Source organism: Pagrus major, chromosome 15 (genome assembly GCF_040436345.1).
Source record: "Pagrus major chromosome 15, Pma_NU_1.0".
Taxonomy (NCBI): Eukaryota; Metazoa; Chordata; class Actinopteri; order Spariformes; family Sparidae; genus Pagrus; species Pagrus major.
This window is the reverse complement of record NC_133229.1, coordinates 19,129,785-19,151,149: the sequence shown is the minus strand read 5'-3', so window position 1 is coordinate 19,151,149 and position 21,365 is coordinate 19,129,785. Positions and strand designations below refer to the sequence as shown.

The 21,365-nt window shown below is 40.8% G+C and overlaps 1 protein-coding gene across 1 annotated transcript in view; it reads left to right on the top strand.

Moving 5' to 3' along the window:
* rin2a (Ras and Rab interactor 2a) overlaps positions 1 to 18,552 on the top strand; it is a 40,221-nt gene extending 21,669 nt beyond the window's left edge. The window contains exons 8-12 of the mRNA XM_073482023.1: positions 4,553 to 6,232; positions 14,750 to 15,058; positions 15,200 to 15,331; positions 15,499 to 15,662; positions 16,089 to 18,552. Of these exons, the coding sequence (XP_073338124.1) occupies positions 4,553 to 6,232; positions 14,750 to 15,058; positions 15,200 to 15,331; positions 15,499 to 15,662; positions 16,089 to 16,565 (2,762 nt within the window). The 3' untranslated portion in view covers positions 16,566 to 18,552. The remainder of the gene's footprint in view (positions 1 to 4,552; positions 6,233 to 14,749; positions 15,059 to 15,199; positions 15,332 to 15,498; positions 15,663 to 16,088) is intronic.
* Positions 18,553 to 21,365: the final 2,813 nt, after the last annotated feature.

The window sequence follows — 21,365 nt, the reverse complement described above, 5'->3', positions numbered from 1 at the left end:
GCTTTTGTCCACAAGGGCTGCCAGAATCAACACAAAATTAAAGTTCCTTGTAGCTGCTTTAAGTCGTGAAAATATAGTTTAGTAAGTCAGGTGGACATGGTAAAATCGCAATAGAAAAGTCTTCAGAAAGGATTACCATATAATCTGTGAAAAGCGAATGAAGAGAGTGAAAATAGAATAAAGTAGGTTATGTGTGCAGAGGTATGCTATCACTGTGTCATGCAATGATTGTGTTTATAATAAATCTTCCTTATTGCACCAACAGTGACACTCCTCCCGTCAGTTTGAAGCATTTATGGGTTATGTTCCATCCAAACTGATTTGTGCACTTCGCTCAGCCTAATGCAGGAGACAGGGAAAAGTAGACTGTTTTCCTCTGTCCCACATCTGTTGTGTGTAAAAATTCTAATTTTTTTCCCCCCGAGTTAAGACACTCGTAAAGCCTATTTGAACCACATTCCCCCATGCTTGAAGGATTAAATGGCATGCCAGTGCTAAATGACTCACCCCAAGGGACAAAAGCCTCTTCAAGGCCCAGATCAGTGCTGTGCAGCTGGGCATTGACTCACGTGAGAGCTATAGGCCTCTCGAGCTTCTTCTTGCCTCCCAGCTCTGGTGAAGGCCTCAGCCTCATTACAGCATTCACCACAAAACATTAGAGCTTTTCATTCATATAATCTGGCACCTCCATCTGAAGAAAGTGTGATCATTTTTCTGTAATGACGACCATGGTTGTTATTATCACAAAATAATTTAATTTATGCATAAAAGTGCAGGAATTATTTTGACTTATATCTGCTTCTTCTAAGTTATACTACATCTTTTTTAACTTAACGTAACTGAAGCAACAATAGTGGTTTATTCGTGTGTAGGTGTTGTTGGATTTATCTTCCATGCCACTTCTCTTTTCATAACCCACTCAGATTGACCTTTTCTGTCCATTCAGGCTCAGCTGCTGTGACTCAGCTTTGAGCTATAGTATACTCTGCCAGACTCCCAGTGTCCCTTGGCCTGACAGCCTCTTAAAGAGTTCAGGATGACACACAATGAATTGTTGACACCCTCCCTTTAATGTGGTCTCAAATTGTCTACAGACATTTTCTCTCTATTTTTCCCTTGTATTCCTCAGTCTGTCTCTCTCAGTCATTCATAAAAGGGTTCCTGTTTAGTCAGATGACACAATGGTGGGTTTTGTGTCCATGAAGGTAATTGTGTTACTGTAAATAGATCATCTAAAAGGCAGCTCTGACGTACATACGATCATGTATGGCTGGGAATAATAAGAAAACAGCACTGACGACCCTGATGTCTGATGCCAGTGTCGTATTACCTGTTATATAGCTCGCCACCTGTGATAGCAGTTTGGCTTCGAAAACAGTTTGTCATCTTTTTTGATGCCTTTTGAAAGCAGTTCTGTTCAATATACAATTATTAAGTTAACATTAAATGTGTTGTCTTAAAATATGAGAAGCCTGGCAAGTATAACTCCCCAGAAAGCTCTGGAGCAAAAATGAGCGAATGGATAGTATATAGCTGTGAGACTCCTCAATTCATCCTTCACACTCCATATTACTCTCAAACCTAGTTTTGTTTTTCACTTGCTATAGACATTTACAAAGATAACACATATATACAACACATATATTGTATATTTCCCTACTGCTTTTCAATAGCCGAACAGGTGGACAGTGTAAAGAATATTGAAGTTCAATATTGAAGATAATTGCCTGTTTTAGAACCCTGTTTACCAATCTGCAGTAAAACTGACAGACGCAGCCATTTATCAATTAAGTCTATTTACCTTTTGGCTTTAGAGCTGCTACAGGTTCTCATAGTCCAACCTCTTTGATCACACTTTATTCACTTAAAAGGATTGTAGCGTTGCAATCAAAGCCAAATCTGCTCCCCCCGTTGGCATTTAATAATTACATATTTGTTTGATCTACCTGTTGCTATTCTAAGTACTTCATAAGCCCCGTCAATCATTCAGTTTCTGAAATATTTCCAGCCATGGAAGAGCCAAAGTTACTGACTTCATCTCTTGTTCTGTGGTAGCAAGCTATTTTTGGCTCCAGTTCAGCTGTCATATCTCTCTACAAGTTGCCCCGACTCACCCTTAACTTTCCCGGTTCTTACATCAGCCACGCCAAACCACATTCCTCTGTTCTGTCAGTCCCAACTATACCTTATGTTTGTGTGTGTGGACCTGTACAGAAACACTTTGCTGTGCTTTGCTTCTTCTTGTGTGAACATGCCTGTATGTATTACTGAGTAATCAAAATAATTCCACGAAATCTGAAGTTTCAAGAACACAATGTAAGATATCTTAAACAAACAGAAGTATCAAAACTGTATTTAATATGATATTTACAACAGTAATTGGTAATACAATCAGAGCATCTAACAGAAGAAAAAGTACAAGATATTAATAGAAGATAGAGTAAAAACAAGAGTAGAGTAGGTGGTAAATGGGAAGAAACTTTTGTGTTGGTGTGTTTGAGGTCAACAAAGAGACAGACCACGCAATTCAGCTGAAAGGGAGGGAGGGATCTGGGCGGGAATACTGTGCAAACAGCCTGCCCATACACACATTAACAGGAGTGAGTCATAACACAGATTGAGGGTGAATGAGGCAGAGAAACCAGTCGAGTTTCAGCTTGTGCAGACACAGCAGTGTGTCTTCTGCGACACCATCAGAAGTGGACAGAGAAGTTTGACTGTGATCATTAGGCTTTGGGATCACAGTGAGTATTGTTGCCCTCTCTTTCTGCTCTGTATTTGCTTGAAGGAGCTGCTCTGTGTCTGGTACGAGTGTTCCTAATGTGGTATTGTTCCATTGGTGTGTGTGTGTTTTCTCTGTCTGGTACGGCTTGGGCTGGAAAAGGTTCAACGAAGTATTCTGTCACAGTAGTTTAGTGCTGTTTTCCTCTTTCTCGTTTTCTATGAAAACGCTCCCCAAGAGACTGAGCCTTTCAAACTGCAAAAGTAAACAGTGGTGATTTTTGCACGAAGTAGAGGTCTTTTGAGACTGGTTGTAATTGCAGGACTTGTATTGAGTCATTGGGAGTGGATGAGAGGGCATGTTTAAATAGACATAAGTTAATCATTTTTCATTGTTTTCCTGCTGCTGACTGTGGTTAAGCACTGTTTGGTTTGAGTATATAAAGTTGTCATCTACTAAAAGAACAGCAGGAGGCAAATAGCTGATAACAGTTTCCTTGTTGGTCAGAGGTATAAAGGGACATAAAACATTGTTCAATATATATACTGAAGTTTTAAGGGTTACAGAGGGAAAATCAAAAGATGTAGTGTCTTTCCACATACACGAAAAACTCCCAACAATAATCTTATATCTTATATATGATTTAACAGTCAAAGATATAATTCTTGCTGCTGGAGTCAGCATTTGCACATGGTCAGTAAGTAATCCTGTATACAAAGTATACACATTGCTGTTGTTCAATCGTTCCAACCAAATTCCAAAACTGTTAATGCAAAGGAAAAATGTTTCAATGGCATTTGCTATTGCTTTAGCTCAGTCTGTAGTTGCAGGCAGGGGCCCTGAGGAGAAGACCTCAGTCCGTCTCAGAACACTTCCAGTAACTGAAATACGTGGTTGTGCCATTATAAATAACTTGGCTTGTTTAGTGGAGCTATTTTCAGACACATCTTTGTCAACAATAGTGACATTATCCTAGACTGATTACTTCCTCATATTTGAAAACCTCAATGGTTACAAATAGGGAATATGTCGGACCAGTGATTCTGTAAGCTGGCTAGTCTCATTACTATTGTTTTGGTAAGACTCAACAACTAAAAGGCTGAAAGAGCATTAGACTGTAATAAGCCTATTCAAAGTATGTTGATCATGTGGTGCAACCAACCAAACGGTATGTGCTGTAGAGTGCAGTTTATGCTGAATTTATGACAAATGTGATGTTACACCTCAGTTGTTGCACCTCAGTAGTCGTGAAAATGATCCACTGAAAATAACTTAAATTGGTGTTTGTTAATGTAAACTACATTGAATTTACACAACAAAGTCTGTTTCAGGTTGTTTGAGAATACCACTGCACAGTTGTATAAAGTCTTTTGTGGCTCCAGGGGAAGCTGCACACAGTATGTTAAATGTTCTTAAGTGATGAGTCAGCACCAGTTGGGGCTAAAAATGAGCTGGGAAATGAAAAAAGTCTGGAGGTGTGCAGTTAGAAAGAAGTGAGCTTATCAGAGCTCTGTAGCCTGCTCCTCATCTATGCTGCAGGCGAGAGGCTAAAGGCTACATTAGCTGCAATGTTTTAGAAGTGCAATGCTAAATCAGTGGAGTATTCTTAATTATTTTGTCTGAAAGCTGGAGAAAAGGACTGAATCTTTGGTCCAGGTGTGGACAATCTAATGTTGGCTTCAATCCACTTACTATTATGTTTTGCGGTTGATGGCATTGCTATCCCCAGAGATGAGACAGGGCCAGAAATATTAAATTTGGCACTTAAATGTCGTATCACACCCTGCCAACTTAATATAGGTACAATATTTCTCTCACTGTCGCACACAGGTGTCTGGGATGCACAGTTTTGCCACAGGAGAAAGGGCTCAGTCTCCTTGTCAGGAATAGCTGTTCCTGACAGACCACCTCCCCCTGCCCAAAGTCCAGTCTCCTTGGAAACCGCCCAAAGTCCAGTCTCTTTGGAAACCGCCCAAAGTCCAGTCTCTTTGGAAACCACCCCAAGCCGCCCTAGGCTTCGAACTCGCACCCCATCTGAGCTTGAGTGTTGCCAGTCCAACGGAGCTCTTTGCTTCATCAACCCCCTCTTCATAAAGGTTCACCAACCAGACGGCAACAACTGCGCCACTTCAAAGCAAGGCCTGAGGGAGGAAGCTGTCAGCAACAGCCCAGAAACCAACAACAGTAACCCTGAAGAGTCTTGTAGAGATAGTCTGCACATCTGCAGCTTTGATCACAGCGACAGCAACCAGTCAGGTCAAAGCAACCTGCAGAACCTCAGCAGAAACTCAGATTTACTGGACGAAAACAGTGAAATCAGCAACAGCAGTCAGAAGCTGAGCACTGCAGACAGCGTGTCACAGTCCCCACCTCCTCGTCCACCCCCACCTCGCTTTACAAAACAACGCTCAGCCCCTCCTCTCCAACAGCGCAATATGCCAGAGAAGATCTCTTGGATCAATGTCCCCAAGGAGAAGGTGGAGGAGAGGGAGAGGGGCAGCAGCCTCCTTTCTCGTCTGGGCTCCTCGCTAAGCATCAGCCCCTCATCCTCCCCTCCAAAAAGATTCAGCATCAGCTCCCCCATATCCATCCCTCGGCCCTCCCTGCCCATCTCTCTATCATCGCTCTCCTCCTCCCCACGTCGGGCCAAGGCCTCACCATCATCCAGCCAGGAAGATGCCCAGTGCCACTTGGCACTAGAGGAACAGACTATTGAGAAAGCCCTTTTTAGGGCCAAACTGTCCAAGTGTAATGCCACCAGAACCCAGGACACCAGCAGTCCTCCCGACCCTTCACCGATGACAACAAGCAAGCAGGCAGAGGTGACTGGAGGAGAAGGAGAAGAAGCAGTCAAGGAATCTAGTGGCGGCGGCCAGCGGCTGAGTGACATGAGCATTTCCACAGATTCCTCAGAATCTCTGGACTTTTCTCAGTCCTCAGCCTTCTTCCTTCCTCCGCTGCATGATCCCAGCCCCCCCACTGAGGCTGATTTTAACATCCACCTCCCCCTCTCCCTCCCACCATCGCACCTGCCTTACTGCAGCATGGAGGAGGACGATGACGATGAGGATGATGAGGATGAAGAGGAGCCTGACTATGGCGTCAGTCTTGAGAGTGACCAGGACCAAGACCAAGACCTGACCATGGTGCCACCGGGCCACCGCACAAAGCGTCGCCCCAGTGCCAGTGCTTTGGTCCTGCAGAAGGCCCTGCGAGGGCACCTACGCAAGATGAGTGGTGTTTTTAACTCGCTGCTGACGCCCGAGAAGAGGGCGATCCGCAGGGTGATGGAGTTGTCCCGGGACAGAGGCTCTTATTTCGGCTGCCTGGTGCAGGACTACCTCAGCTACATGGGCGAGGGTGCAGGCACCCAGGCGTGGCAGGGCTATGCCTCCGGACTGGAGCTACTGCAGACTCTCCGCCAGTTTATCACTCAGATGAAGAGCTACCTGAGACAGAGCTCAGAACTGAATCCTCCAATTGAGAGCCTCATTCCTGAAGACCAGATCGGTGAGTACTAAAACAAAAGTTCCATCATCTTTACTCTAGCTCTTAGCTCTGTTTTGCCATCTTTGTTATTTCACTAGTTTTACCACCAATGGCTTTTGTAATGCAAATGTAACTGTTACCTCACCCTAGAAACAATGTCAGCTTAATGCTTTAATTATAGTAATTGTGGGTGCATGTCGTGCGCCTCAAAGTTTCGTCATCTGCTGACATATGGGGATGTATGTTCCTGTATGTAATTGCAACATCTGTACCTGACGTTAAGCATCATGACCTACTCCTCAACCCAACAGGGAGGGTGGTAGGAGTCACTGTGTTTGCTGATAATTTAGTGGTTATTTTTAGGAAGTGTGAATGACTGCTGTATTTATGGAGAAGTCTCAATTTTAACGGAAACTGTATGTCACAGAAAGCAAGTCGAACGTCGACGCAGCGGTTTCACTTCGATTTTTAACCAGTGAGGACATTGAAAAACGTGTTGTCACATGTTTGCAGCTTGATGTGTACATGTGTTTATGTGTATGTATACGTTCCTGGTGAAGCCATGGTCATTAGGCTCATTTTATATTAATTGTATGTTGTCATGTATGCTGTTAAGTCAGGATCTGTTTGCAAAAACAAAGTAAGGACGGGTGAACATGTAGTCAAATATCCTTTCATCCAGTTTTAATATTTGCATTTTCCTCTTATTTAATTACATCCCTTTAATTATATCCATAATTTATATTAACTGATAATGCCATTACAGCGACATGAAAGGGGGAAACCAGGCACAACTACATAAACACATGAGAGCACGCACACACCTGCCGGAAGAGCAGTCTGAATCATTGACGCCAAGATTCAGTGGCTGCATCAGACCTTGGACAGAGTAACACGTAAACAGAGAGCACAAAGAGGGTTTTATCTCAGGAGGAAGGGGGCTGCTCAACCAAGCTGTTTCTATTGGCCCCATTCAAATAGTTCACCAGAGGGCTGTAATTACCAAGTCATGAATTGGGTGAAAAACGGTTCTGCTTCATGTTAACATAACATTAACACGTATATTGAATGCTGACATTTTACATGTGCTTTAGCCAGTTATGAATTGTTAGAATTATGTATTTCAATTATATTATTTTTATTAATGTTGGATGGAAATGGAAATATTAGGGCAATAACAAGATCTGTTATGTGATCATCAAAGCACAACATTTTTTTATGAAATGGGCATTTCAACCCCTCATGCTGAATTTCTATTATCGGGATATTCACGAACATCCTCACAGCAACTTGGAAACAGCTGTGAAAGAAGCAGCTGTAAAATTGAGGATCATTTTTTTGAGAGTCACAACTGAAATGACTTTTTTTTACTATCATTATTTGATTCCTTCGGTCCGGAACAGCTGCACTATGAAATCATTTTATTCCCATTCAAGTTAGCTGGGTGCTAAACAGGAAGTTAGCTGGCTCGGTCGGCTGAAGCCTCTATGGGCCACACAACACGGTCGAGCTTTTTTGGCTTTGAGCGCCACTGAGCTTTTATAGGAATGAACGAGGTGCCATCTCCAACACTGTATCCAGGTTTCTTGATACATCCATGGAGAGAACTTAGACCGTTAAACAGGAAGATAAACTGACTGGAGTGGGAAGCTTAATCACCTACAGGTTAAGGTTTGTTGACATCTAGTAAAGGTGCCACATCTGAAGGGACCAAAAAAAAAAAAAAAAAAGTCAAAAGCAGCTGTATTTTTGCATGTGGTGTCGTGTGCTTGCATATTCTCTAGTCTGTTTAATTCTTGGAATGGTTGCACAATATGTTGTTGTGGCAGCCTCAGAAAGTCATTTCTGTAAAAAAAAAAAAAAGACCTCAATGAACAGGCGGCCCAGATGCGTTTGGTTGAATGTCTGCCAAGACGTACAATCTCTGTCTTACTCCCACTCCAGTTCCTTTAAACCAACTCTCCAATCAGAGGGAGAGGATTTGAGGCAAGCCCCCTCCACTTTCTGTCTCGCTCTGTCCTTCTCAGACACTCTCTTTGGTGTTTGGATTTTGAGGAGACAGAGAGAAAAAGAAACACAGTCTCTCTCTTCCGCTCTCCTTACCTTAAAGTCATATGCCAGTATTTTGGGAATGTCTAAGGGGGGTTTAAATTAAGTAATACGTCTAAATGAGGGATGGGCAAATGGGATTCGTGATATCTTCACATGCTTTAGGGCAACTCTACGGGAAATGCTGTCTTAAATTCCAGGAGCAGTAATGCAATTTTCACACTTTGCATATTAAGCAAATTTAGAACAGACAAAGAAACAAAAAAAAAGTGCAGAAATAAAGGGAAACACATAACAGCAAGCATCAATGTTGAGGAAAAGGAAGTAAATCTGTCAGTAATTTCTCCCATTATCAGAGGAGACAGTCATAGAGTTTCAAGATGGAAGATGCTGCTGTTGTTGTTGTTGTTGTTGTTGTTGTTGCTGGTCCCGTCTAGCTCTCACTCAGAAACCCAGCCATGCGTGTGTTTGGGTTCAGGATGTTCAGGCAGGGTGAGGGGAGTGGAGGGGCGCAGAATAGAGTTCCTTGTATTCTACTCATCCCACACTGTGAGGCTCTCCACTTGCAGATAGATTGAGACAGCTCGACAACTCGTCATAGAAGTGGTCTAATAACATCAGCAGCTGGATCAGACATGCACTGGCCTTTGCTGTGTTTGTGTTAGAGGGTCTCAGACATGATCTTGAATCTTAGAGCTTCCATTGACAACCTCAGACTCAAGCAAAGTCTGCTGAATTTCTCACACACAAAAGTTGGAACCTTTCCCTTCCCATAAAGGCTCATTTTCAGCAGTGAGCCTGTTTAGAGTTTAGACCTGGGGCCTGTTTCTGTGCTTAAAAAAGCGGGGATTAAAGTCCAACTCCTGACTTGAATTAACCTGACAAATCAGTCGAGGCTAAAGTGGTTACATAAAGCTCAATCCAAGCTCGCACAGCCAGACTAATTTAACACAGGTTCAACTAGTCAAGATGACTTTGTGTGCACGCTATTCAGAAACAGACCATGAGGTCAAACACAGATCAAACTAATCCAACATGGCAAACAGCAGTGTTAAAGAGAGAGCAGCGATGTTAACAGCCACGGTGGAGGGCTTACTTTTGGAAATCTACAAACAGGACAGGCAGGACTAGACAGGCGATTGAATGTGTAAGTAGCACCTTACTTAGAATATGAATATGTACTTTGGGCAACTCAGTAGCTTAAATGGTTGAGTGTGTGCCCTGTGTACACAGGTTTGAATCCAACGAGAAAATAATACGTCTACAGGTGAAAATTAAGTTTAAAAATGTTACTCAAAGTGGTAGGTTTGCCCACTGGCTATAAAAGCACTTATATAGTGATACTATTATTTCTTATTTCACCATTTTTATTCTACTTACTTCTGACACATGGGTTTAGATCCGTCTTTTACTAAAAACATACACTCACTAAACAGTTACTTTTTTGACTTTACATACACATTTATTAACCAATTCATTTTTAAACAGGGTTGATCATTGGGCAAATAGAGGATAGACGCATATGCATTTAGATAATACACTTCTGGTCACTATATTTTTTTGCAACTGTTCTGTTAAATATTTATGAATCCGTTATCATTCTATTGGGGTAATTTATATTGAGACTTATGTGTTTTGACATTTTGGCCTATGCTACAAAAAATATGTAATTCTATATCAGTACAGTAGCAGGTTTGAGTTTCTTGTTGCAAGTAGGTAAAGTGACTCCCAGTAAGCAAATTAAGTATATAATATATTTCTTCCCACACAGGTGGGAATGCACTAAAGGTGCAAGAATGTCTTGTACCACAACAATAACTGTAATCTATTAGAAACAACAGTGGGAAGAATAGCAATAGCAAATACCAATGACTGTGTCACGGGTAACATTTGTGGTAATTGAAACACAGTTTACTTTGGCCTCAAACGTACTTAAAGCATGCTGGGAAACTCTACCACCTACCTAACCTGGATCAGGTTAGTTTCCCAGCATTAGTTGCCAAAGTTACTGAGCTTGAACTATGCTGACATGCTTTGTGGAACCAATTCAACTGAAAAATGAGTCAGACTGATGAAACCAGTTTGTCTTATTTAGTAATCTTGCTTGATAAAACAGGGCCCTGCCCTTGATGATTATTATAAGTTAAGTTGATTAAGAGAAGCCTGACTAGTATTTTTGCTAATCTAAAGTTAGCAGATCAACCTTTTTTTTAAAACTTTAAACTCTGTTTAGAGAATATGGGTGGGCAATATGATGAGCGTTGGTTTTGTAATTTTGGTTTGGTTATTGCATAAATGTGGTATCATAATTTGTCAGGTTTGGATTAAAAATAGTTTTAGATGCAAGGAAATGCACTTATTCACTGTCTTGCAGAGAGTTAGATGAGAAATCCATACCACTCTCATATCCCGCCATCCAATATGAAACTGGAGCCAGCAGCCAGTAGTCTGGCACATAAACACCCACTACTTTACTTAATAGATATGAGAGTGTTATTGATTTTCTCATGTAACTCTCATAAGGTGAACTACTGGTTTAACAAAAAGACAAAACGATAGGAGGGTTTTACTGGTGAAACCTACTCCAATCCATCTAGTCAATGTTGAGACTGTAAAGCATTCTTTGATCATTACATCGCTACAAACACCTCTAAACGCCGGTCGCTCCACCCTGTTTGCTCGTTTGTGTGAACTAACAACAGGTACAAAGGCTATTTTTAAGGTATACATTATCTAAAAAGGAAGTAAGTAATCTATATATCAGGAGAACTGCTTGGTTCAGTGACAGGACAGATGGTCACACCTGTCTTCCTGATTAAACCAGGCTATTTTTACTACACATGGACACAGTCTCATTGTCTACATGTCTTTGCCATTCTGCGTGGGTTTAAATGTATATGAGTGTGGGTTTAATGTGTTTTACTGTGATTCTATCTGCTGTGAAGGCCACTGGGGCATAGAAACTTGGGGCTACAAATAAAAGAATAAAAAATAAAAGCTGAATATGCGGAAATTACCCTGTACATTTGTCAAGGACAAGATGTTTGGTTGAAGGCTAGAGGAGCACAGAGAGGATGTTTGGTCACAGGATGTTTATATCAAGCGGGAAGAGAACCTGTTTTGTGGCAAGAGTTGTGTGTTTTTGTGTGTTTCGCCTGCTTTGGCTGTCCTTGGCTGATAAGGAAGGAAGAAGGAAACTTTATTTATCCTCAAAGGGCAATTCAGTTTCTACAGTGGTTGACACCCTCATAAAAAAACATTCATACGACATAAATCATACATACATAGACATATCATAATAAATAAAACAGAACACTATTTCATTGCCCAAATTCCCGGCTCAGTTCTCTGCATTTAGCAGCCGAATAGATGAAGGAACAAATGACTTGGAATACCGACAGGTCTTCCCAAGAGGCTGCTTATATCGCCGTCCTGATGGCATCAGCGCAAATTCTTTATGAAGAGCGTAGTTGAAGTTGACCTTCAGCAGACGTGACTCCTCGATGCAGAAATTCATTTTGAAGCCAGGACAGGACACAGAAGTCACTCACTCACTTATGACCACAAAGAAATGCCCAATGTGATAAGTTTGCAAGACACACAACTTTACTTTGAGAAGTCTAATTTGTAGTTGTATGTGTGTAAATCTAACCTCATCTCCCCTTTATATTTACATTAACAGACCCCTTAACTTTAGGCCAACAACTGGATGCAGTGACGTTTGGTATTTTTCCTTTAACAAATCACTTAAAACAATTAGTTGATTCTCAAAATAGTTACAGATTGATTTCAGGATCTATGTCAATCATATAATTGGTGTAACAACTAATTGTTGTATTACTACTGTGAACTGTCTCCAACTGAAATGGTAAGGCCAGTGCAAGAAATTACTCAGCAACTATATTGATAATCAATTCATGGTTTAAATCATTTTTCAAGCAAATGTCTCTTTTTGCATAGCCCTCAAAGCAGACCACAGTGCATTTCTCTACGCATATAGTTTGTTTTTGTGACAAATACACATTTGAATAATTTGAATCCATTAAAAAAAGCGGTACAAAAAGATACTATTGTGAAGAGTGGAAGAGTTTGACTTTAAAATGCAGCAAGGAAATGGTTTCAGACGGTAATGGTTGTACCCCTCCCGAGACTTACGATAACATTTTTTAAGTTTTTCCTTGTACCTGTTTCAGGTCATACTGGAAAACACCGCTCAAAATACCCTTTTTGTATAACCATGTCTGTCACACAGTTTTGTTCTGTGCATGCACTTAGAGGATGTCACCAGGAACATAAAATGATGGTTGTTTTCAATAAGACTTTTTTATTCAAACTAACTTGTAATCATCATCCTAAAATACAAAGATTTACTGGAAAATACCAACATAATCTGTGCCAGTCAAAAGTACCAGAACAAAAACAACATTGATTGTGCTGATGCCAGCTCAACATGATGGGTGCCCTACTTACTGGAAACTTCCAATCAGTATGTAGCTGTGGAATTAGGAAGTGAGAATGTGCTGTCGGGTGCAATGCCAGCAGAGGTATCAACAGGTAGCAGTGATGCGGGTGTGGTGAAATTTTCCACTCAGACCATTCACTGAGGGGGAATTCAGACTGTCAGAGACTGGCTGATTTGAGTGGCATATGCTGGATGCCATCCAGCTGTGGTGGAAAGTAAAATCTGTGTCTGCAGATGTGCTCAGCTGAAAAAACTGCTGACTTCACTCTTTTCTGGAGAAAAGTCAGCAACACACACACACACACACAGACACGCACAGACAGCACTCACACGTGGTCCTTATTCAGCAGTGCTGTGGTTTGGCCTTCCTGCTGTCTGTATTATGATATCATGGTTTGTGTTAGTCAGACTGCACGAGCTGAGCTTGTAAAAGCTGATGTTGACATTCACTGTGTGAATACACACCCGCTCTGCTCCAGCAGCAGCAACACACTCAACTGTGTCTGACTTGAATGTGTACAGATGGTGTACAGTCAAGGTTTGGGTCACACAGTAGTAGTGATCTGATCTCGACAGTCTTAGGGAAGCTTGTAGGTCCTGATAAGGAAGTCCACAACAAAACTGATAAGGAATAAGACGTTGTGTTTTCCGCTGAAAATAAATGACCTTGAAATAGAAAGAAAGAAGACAAACAGCCAACTGAATACTGACACATCAACAACTAAGGTTACCAATAAGCCTAACATTAGGGTGGTACTAAAGATAGATGTTTACCAGTCAGTGTGAGTTGTGGACCTGGTCCTGTTATCTGAGGGTTGTATTTAATCATACTGCATATCTTAAACAAACACAGGAGTGGCAGTTCACTTCCTTGATATATGAAAATGTCTGCTCACAGACCTAATTGGATTCAGAGATTGTCAGCAGGGTTTCTGAGTTCTTAAGTACATGTCCAGCAGGCAAAGGTTCAGGCTCTGTGGTCTTGTGCTGCTGTGATTTCCAGCTGCTTCTTCAGCCCTGTAAAGTTTGTGAGCCACAGTGTCAAAAGAGTTCAGTCCACTTCGTGCTATTGCTAAACTATATTGTAAAAAACTGACATTCTGGGACATGAAAAAAAATGAAATACTACAGGAATTTTCACTGGATAACTTTAATAGCTCTATTTGGAAAGAATTTATCATTCTAAAGTGATTGGGGTCAGTTTGTAGAGGCTTGCATTTAATCAAACAATCAAAGTAGGCCCTTTGTTTGATAAATTGAACAAGAATGATTGTGATTGGTGGTTTGCTGTGTGTGCAGAGCATGCATGTCACACAAGCAGCAAACTCCCATGTATCCAAGAACCCTTAAATTGGACTAATTTGGTCTGTCTGGGCTACTCAAAGTCCTTTCAAGTCATTGTGAAGTTCACTGTGTGCCTTTCTACTTCATAGTGTCCATCCACAGGCAGCATGCAGATTAGATGGCATCTTAAAATTCCCAAACCTAGTCTGTAGCACCATTGCATGCTGTCTAGTATTTATTTACAACATAGATTATTTATGGCCACATAAGAAACCATCACACACAAAAAAAAATCTTAGTTATAATTAAATAAGAGTGCAACTCTTAGGCTTCATTATCATGTGCACTCAAAAGCAACTGTCCACTACTGTCACCACATGTTGATTCAAATATAGCTAAATGCTGAATTGCTGAATATCACTTCCTGTTGTTCTCGAGGTTTTCCAGAATCCTCAAAGACTCTTCTAAACATCTGGATAAATAAATATTTCCTCCACTGGGTTCAAAAGTCTTTCTATTGTGCAACATAAAGAATCATTTTTGATGTATTTTTTAGAAAAACTGATGCTTGGCTCTTGTCTAGTTTGGATTGGCTTTGGGCTCAATGAAATCTTAGTAATGTTTATTTGAAGTTGCCTTTTTTTTTTTTTTTAGAAAGTCTACTGAAAGCATGGACAGAGTTAAACTTAAAATCTATAAACAAACCCATGGGAAATAAATCGCCTGTGTCCTCCTCTCCTCAGACCGAGTCCTGGAGAAGGCCTTGCACAAGTGTGTCCTGAAGCCTCTAAGACCCATGGTGAGTGTGGCCCTGCAGGAGTTCCAGGTACGCAGCGGGGCGTGGCAGGAGCTGAAGGAGAACCTGTCATTGGCAAGGGCCCGGCAGCCGCAGGAAATGGGTGTGGCTGACGCTCTGCCCCCAGACCCTGTGGCCATAGAGAAGATCAAGCACAAGTTCCACACCATGAGTAAATTGTACTCGCCTGAGAAGAAGGTCACCATGCTACTGAGAGTCTGCAAACTCATCTACACCATCATGGAGGACAATTCAGGTGAATGTTGTATCAATTATCTGCAATAAAAAAAACACAATAATCCTCAAATCAGTCAGTAGAGTTGAACATCTGTAAAAAGTACCAAATGAAGAAATGAATAGCTTGAGATCTCACCTTCCTGCTCTGTCTGCTTCACAGGCCGTCTGTATGGTGCTGATGACTTCCTGCCCATGTTGACATATGTGTTGGCCCAGTGCGACATGCCCCAGCTGGACAATGAGATCCTTTACATGATGGAGCTGCTGGACCCCTCACTGCTCCATGGAGAAGGTCTGTTCGTCTAAACTGGAGAGCCTCCACCATAACACCATAAACAACCCACACTCACATCAAGATGCAAAATACCTTTGGAACAACACAAATTAAGCTAAGAAGATTTGCCTTTAACCATTTATGTACATATACTCACCCTCCTGCCTCTATGTGTTCATGAGCAGGTGGCTACTACCTGACCAGTGCCTATGGAGCTATGTCCCTGATCAGGAACTTCCAGGAGGAGCAGGCAGCCCGAGTGCTGAGCTCTGAAACCAGAGATACACTCCACCAGTGGCACCGCCGACGCACCACTCAGCGCTCTGCCCCGTCTATTGATGACTTCCAGGTAAAAACATAGACAATGGATATGGACATGCTGGACAATTTGCCTTTAAATGTCTTCTTCAATCAATAGTTATTTTAAAAAGTATTAAAAGTAAAGGTAAATCATACGTATATTTATGTGTGTATATATACTGTATAGTAATGGTATGAGAATTAGGTCTTACAAAGATCCATTTTCATTATCTTTGTATGATGGAACCATTTTAGCTGTCCACCTTTGAAAACATTGGTGAGGAGGGTGTGAAGTCCATTAAAACTGGCTGTGGTCAACATGAGCATCAAAGATTGTTGTATGGCTGTTGTCAGATAATTTGACGAAAATTGCAAGTTCTGCTTCAGGCTTAATGTCTTACCCCAGAAATAGTGTTCAGTGTGTGACAGAGCCACATTATTTGTCTAATTGTTCTTTTTTCCGACTCTCGCTCAGAACTACCTACGGGTGGCGCTGCAGGAGCTGGACAGTGGCTGTACAGCCAAGACCCTGCAGGTCCAGCCGTACAGCACTGTGGAGGAGGTGTGTCAGCTGTGTGCCTACAAGTTTAAAGTGTCAGACCCTGAGAACTACGGCCTGTTCCTGGTGATGGAAGGCAGCAGCCAGCAGCTGGCACTGGACACCCACCCTCAGAAGATCAAGGCGGAGCTCCACAGCCGCTCGCAGGCCACTCCCTTCCACTTTGTCTTCCGCCGCATGGCCAACAGCAACACCTTATCATCGGCTCTCCCCGATCCTACACCCAACCTCAACAACCTCACTGTGACCTCTGACCCCCAGGCCAACCTGAATGACCTCAGCACAGACCTGGCAGCCCCCTCCCCCCAGCCCACTCTGAGCTCAGGCCTCAGTCCTGCTCTGAGCCTCAGCCTGCCGCCCAGCCTCCACAACGGCAACACAATATCTGTGTGACTGTAGCAGGGGGCCGACTGAGAGTTTGAACAGTGTCTTTGTCTCCCAGCTGTGGCACTGTCGCCCATTATCTCTAACAAACATGCTTCCATGAGACTTCAAAGAATAAGCATGTTGACAATTGGGCAAAAATGATGTGTCGAGCCAGTCTTTACAAAGCCTGACTTCTCCTTTTGATGACACGTGTGTCTCAGTGGACATCCGCCTGCTGGAAAGTTCTGTCTGACAAACACAGCTGAAAGAGGAAAAGAAGAAAGCAGGGAAGGAAGTGAGAGAGATAGAGTTTTTTGTATCTTTCCTTGGCTCTAGTTTGGCATCAGAGCAACACAACTGTGCAGGACACAGCTCTCAAAGTCTAAACACACTCCACGTTGAACATGAAGTAAAGAGCACATGAACACTAGAATGTGTTCAGCGTCCTTCAGGTGCTGATTCAGGGTGAGCTGTTCTTGTTGTTACCTTTTAGGGTACGTAGAGGGAAATCACATCTCAGATACATGTGAATCAATCACTATAAAATATACAGCAGATAGTTTATTTTGGTGATAGGTTTAACTCTGATTTATTTGTTACAGTTGCTGGTAAACTGTGACATGATGTTGTTTGTGTTTTGAAACTGTTAATCCTCGATACGTTTTGATGGTTTGGTGACACCCAGTGGCGGGTGGTGCATATAGCAATGTTATATTTTCAAACTGTTTGAGAACATTAGTGGCCTCAGGTGTGAATCAGTACACCTGACTGAAACAAAATTCATTCAGAAGAAAAAGAAGAGGAACCCTGGCTTACATCTACAACCTTAAAAAATACCTTAATAACTAAATTGGAAGATAATGAAATGACTGTATTCTGTCATCAAATCTATCAAACGCTGGCTAATGAGCCACAGCCGTTGGCTTTTCCTCTGTGCTTTCGACATGCTACATTTCCTATGCATTAGAGTGCATATTTGCAGGTAGATCCTAACATTATCAGTGGAGGGTAGTGTACTGTATTTGTACATGTAAAGTGGCATTTTGATAAAATAATCTCAAGGATTAACATTTTGAAATTTGTAAAATAGTGTAGCAATTTGTAAAATATTCTTGCATGTAGTTTAAGTGTGTTGTACGAAACAGGCAGGTCTGCTAGTGTTTAAAATGTAACATTCATTTATATATTTACTGATTATCCTGGTGATATGATATATGATATGATATCTTACCTGATCGATTTTGCTTGTTAAAGGGCATCTTTTCCATTCAGATTGACAATATGCGACTGAGGGACAACTATGGCTGGCTGCCGTATTATAATTATAGACAAGTCTCTGTAACAGTGACAAATGTTAAAGGTTTTAAGAAAAGAAAAAACACATATATGGACTTCAAAGCTGGGCTGAGGTCACACAGTGAAACATGCCGTATGGTTCTTGTAGATATTTGGAAAGACAAAGATATGCAAGGCTGCAGTCGACAGGAGACAAAATGTTACTGGGAAGTGCACTCTGAAATGTAGTTCTCATCAGGGTTGAGTTTGGTATTGTCACTCAAAATAAATACTTGAAATTTTCTTGTGAATTTTAAAGGTTTTAGTAATTGAATCATAACACTCCATTCATTCATTCCTGTTTTACGTCATCAGATGTCTGAGTGACGCTGGTAGAGAGGGAACTGAAAAGTGATAGCTGAAGCAACCCTGAGAGCTTTTTTGGAGGCAGTTGAGTAGCATTAATGTCATACATCATCTGTATGTAACCTGTACCATGCACGTATATCATGTATATCCTGTACCATGTATTTTCCAAGTATGAATTGACTCGTACTGATGTTATTGGTAATCTAACTTTGTTTTATAAAGCAAAGTGAGTATTTATGTGTCTGTGCGGGGATTTTTCACAGAATAACTTGTCTATGTCTATACTTTTCTTTATGGTGAAAGAAATCGGTCATTTAATGATATCATAAATATTCTTCTGCACTTAATAAATGTTGAAAATTGAATTACATGCCTGGCTTCATGTTTGTATTTGATGAAAGTTGTTCTGTTAAACCTTGTTGTAGCCGACCTTCAGTACTAGAGGGTGCTCACACCTCACATTTCCATACAGTATCAGTGGTTCAGAGTGCTGCTGTACTTGTTTCATCTGCCATCTCGGGTGTAAATCAGCAACTGATCAGAGTTTGATGCAAAATAAAACACTTTGGATTTATGATACGGTTCCCCACATGGCATCAACAAAGTTTAAGTGTCTCACCAAAAAAGACATACAAGAACATAATAATAATAGTTAATAAGTATAACAACTAGAATATTAAATGCATTAGGAGCACCTTCTATAAAGCACTGCAAAACAGAACAAAACAAAAGGAACTTTTCTGTTCCACTACCGACCACTCAAAGTGCTTTACAACACATGCCACATTCACCCAGTCACACACACATTCATACAATGATGGCAGAGGCTGCCATGCAAAGTGCTGACCTGCTCATCATGAGCAACACGGGCTTTAATAATATGCACTTTGTAACGCTTTATTTTTAGATCGTTGTAATAATTTACTTTTACCTTTACTTTAGCAGGGAGGACCCACTGAGACAGATGTCTCTTTTCAAGGGGTAGCCTGCAACAACATACAAAAAAGAAAATCTACAAATATAACAGATATACATATTTACATACACATTCTTGTGCACACATACATGCAGTACAAGGCCATAACTCAACACATATGTGCACCATTAAAAACAACTGCAAGTATTTTCCTTGAGCAGTTCAGCCACTAGCTCTTTAACAACACCATATCGTACCAGAGAGGAAAGCTTGGCTCTACTTTGAAAGTTACTGGTTATTGGTTGACAAAACATTATTCAGGTACAGGAAGTTTAACAATTAGTACTTTATAAATAAAACATATACTGTGATGTGTCCTCCGCCTACCCAGAGAGCCAACCAACAGCGCTATACAGGACACAGTGGTGTGTTTGAAACCCATCACCTGCAATAAAATGCAGTGCATCCAATGGCTTCAAGACTGAGACTGGTGCATGAGAATAAAGTGTGTCTCCATAGTCCAATACTAGCAATATTGTTGCCTGCACAATCTTCTTTCTATTGAGCATGGTTAGGCAGATTTTATTCCTATAAAGAAAACCAATTTTAGGTTTAAGTTTGAAATATGTGATCTAAAACACAAATTGTGATCTAGCCAAACACCTAAGTACTTATACTGCACTTACATGTTCAATATTTACATTGTATACAGTAGACAGTTGTACATTTTTGAGTTCAATGTTTGTTCTTGAGAATATCATATACATTGTGTTATTTTGCATTTAGTACCAGTTTTAGATCAGAGCTTGTTGTGAATATAATATTGTGTCATCTGCATATAGGTGTTATCGACAATTTTGCAATTCCATAGCAATGTCATTTATATAGAGAGTAAACAGTAGAGGTCCCAGAATAGAGCTCTAGTACACCATGGTTAACCGCCTGGAAGGCTGACCTCACCTCATCCGCTCCAATAGCTAGTTCTATTAGTTAAGTAGTTTTAGAATCAATTACAAGCAATCCTGTCTAGAGAGACTTACGATAATTTTCTTAGAAAAATTGAGTGGTTCGAGAGACAGTATCGAAGGCCTTAGATAAGTCAATGAAGAGGGCTGCACAGTCCTGCCCTTTGATGATCATCCTCAAATTACAAATTTAGAGACCAGCTTGTCGGGTAGAAAGTCAAAGTTAGATCATTTCCTGTTCCCAAATTCTGATAAAACTGAGATGTTGGTCATTGGGCCCAATAACTTTTATTGTTACTAGTTTACGCTTATCTCTCAAAGTACAACAATCAACAATCTTGTTGTTACATTTGATCTATGTACCCTTTTTTTGATCAGCACATAAAAGAAATTACGAAGATCGCATTTTTTTTTTCACTGAATCAACATGGACAGAGGACAGAGGGTGTTGTACAGTGTACAGATTGTAAAGCCCACTATGAAGGTAGTGGTCAGCGCTTATAGGTATGATTTTGCATGTATGTGTGAGTTTGTAGGTCCCACAAAAACTTACTGTATGACAACGCTTGTGTTACCTTAAGCAAAGACAACTTTATTAATGCTCAGGTAGCAAAATGATCTCTAAAATTACATTTGAAACATCTAAACACAAAGTAAACCATTCTTTTGAAAAGTTCCTTGTGTAGAAAGAGGTAAAGCTTGGATACGTAGAGAAACGTATCGTCTGCAAACACTCACTCTCCATCTCTTACATCCTATGCTAGCCACAAGCATGCAGTCATCTAGGATATCCAGTTCAAACTAAATCCAGTGCCATCAGAAAACTCATTGGACTGTCATCCCAAAGTACATGAAGATTTACCATAAATAATTTATTATATTGAAATATCTCCATGCGAGTAAACAAAGGACAATAGTTTCAGAGGTCTCAAAACACATCAAAACAAAGGGGAGTACAAGGGAGACCTAGGATCTATGAAAATATATTCAACAGATATACAGATTGAGACAAAAAATATATAATACATTTACACCTATCTATATACATATGTACATCAGCAATATCACCCATGTGAATATCACAAATTATTTAGAAATCTCCTCTAGAAGACTACTCTTTTCAAAACATGAGCGTCTTCATGTAGTTTGGTTAGTTTTAAAGACATGGTACCCTATGTTTAGGTGTTAGGTACTTGCAGTGAATAGCAGCACAGAACGTATTGAACCAAATAATCTGTAGAATCAGGTGTTAAATGGTAAAGTGCATGATATCTTCTGATATATATGATAAACTGAAAAAAT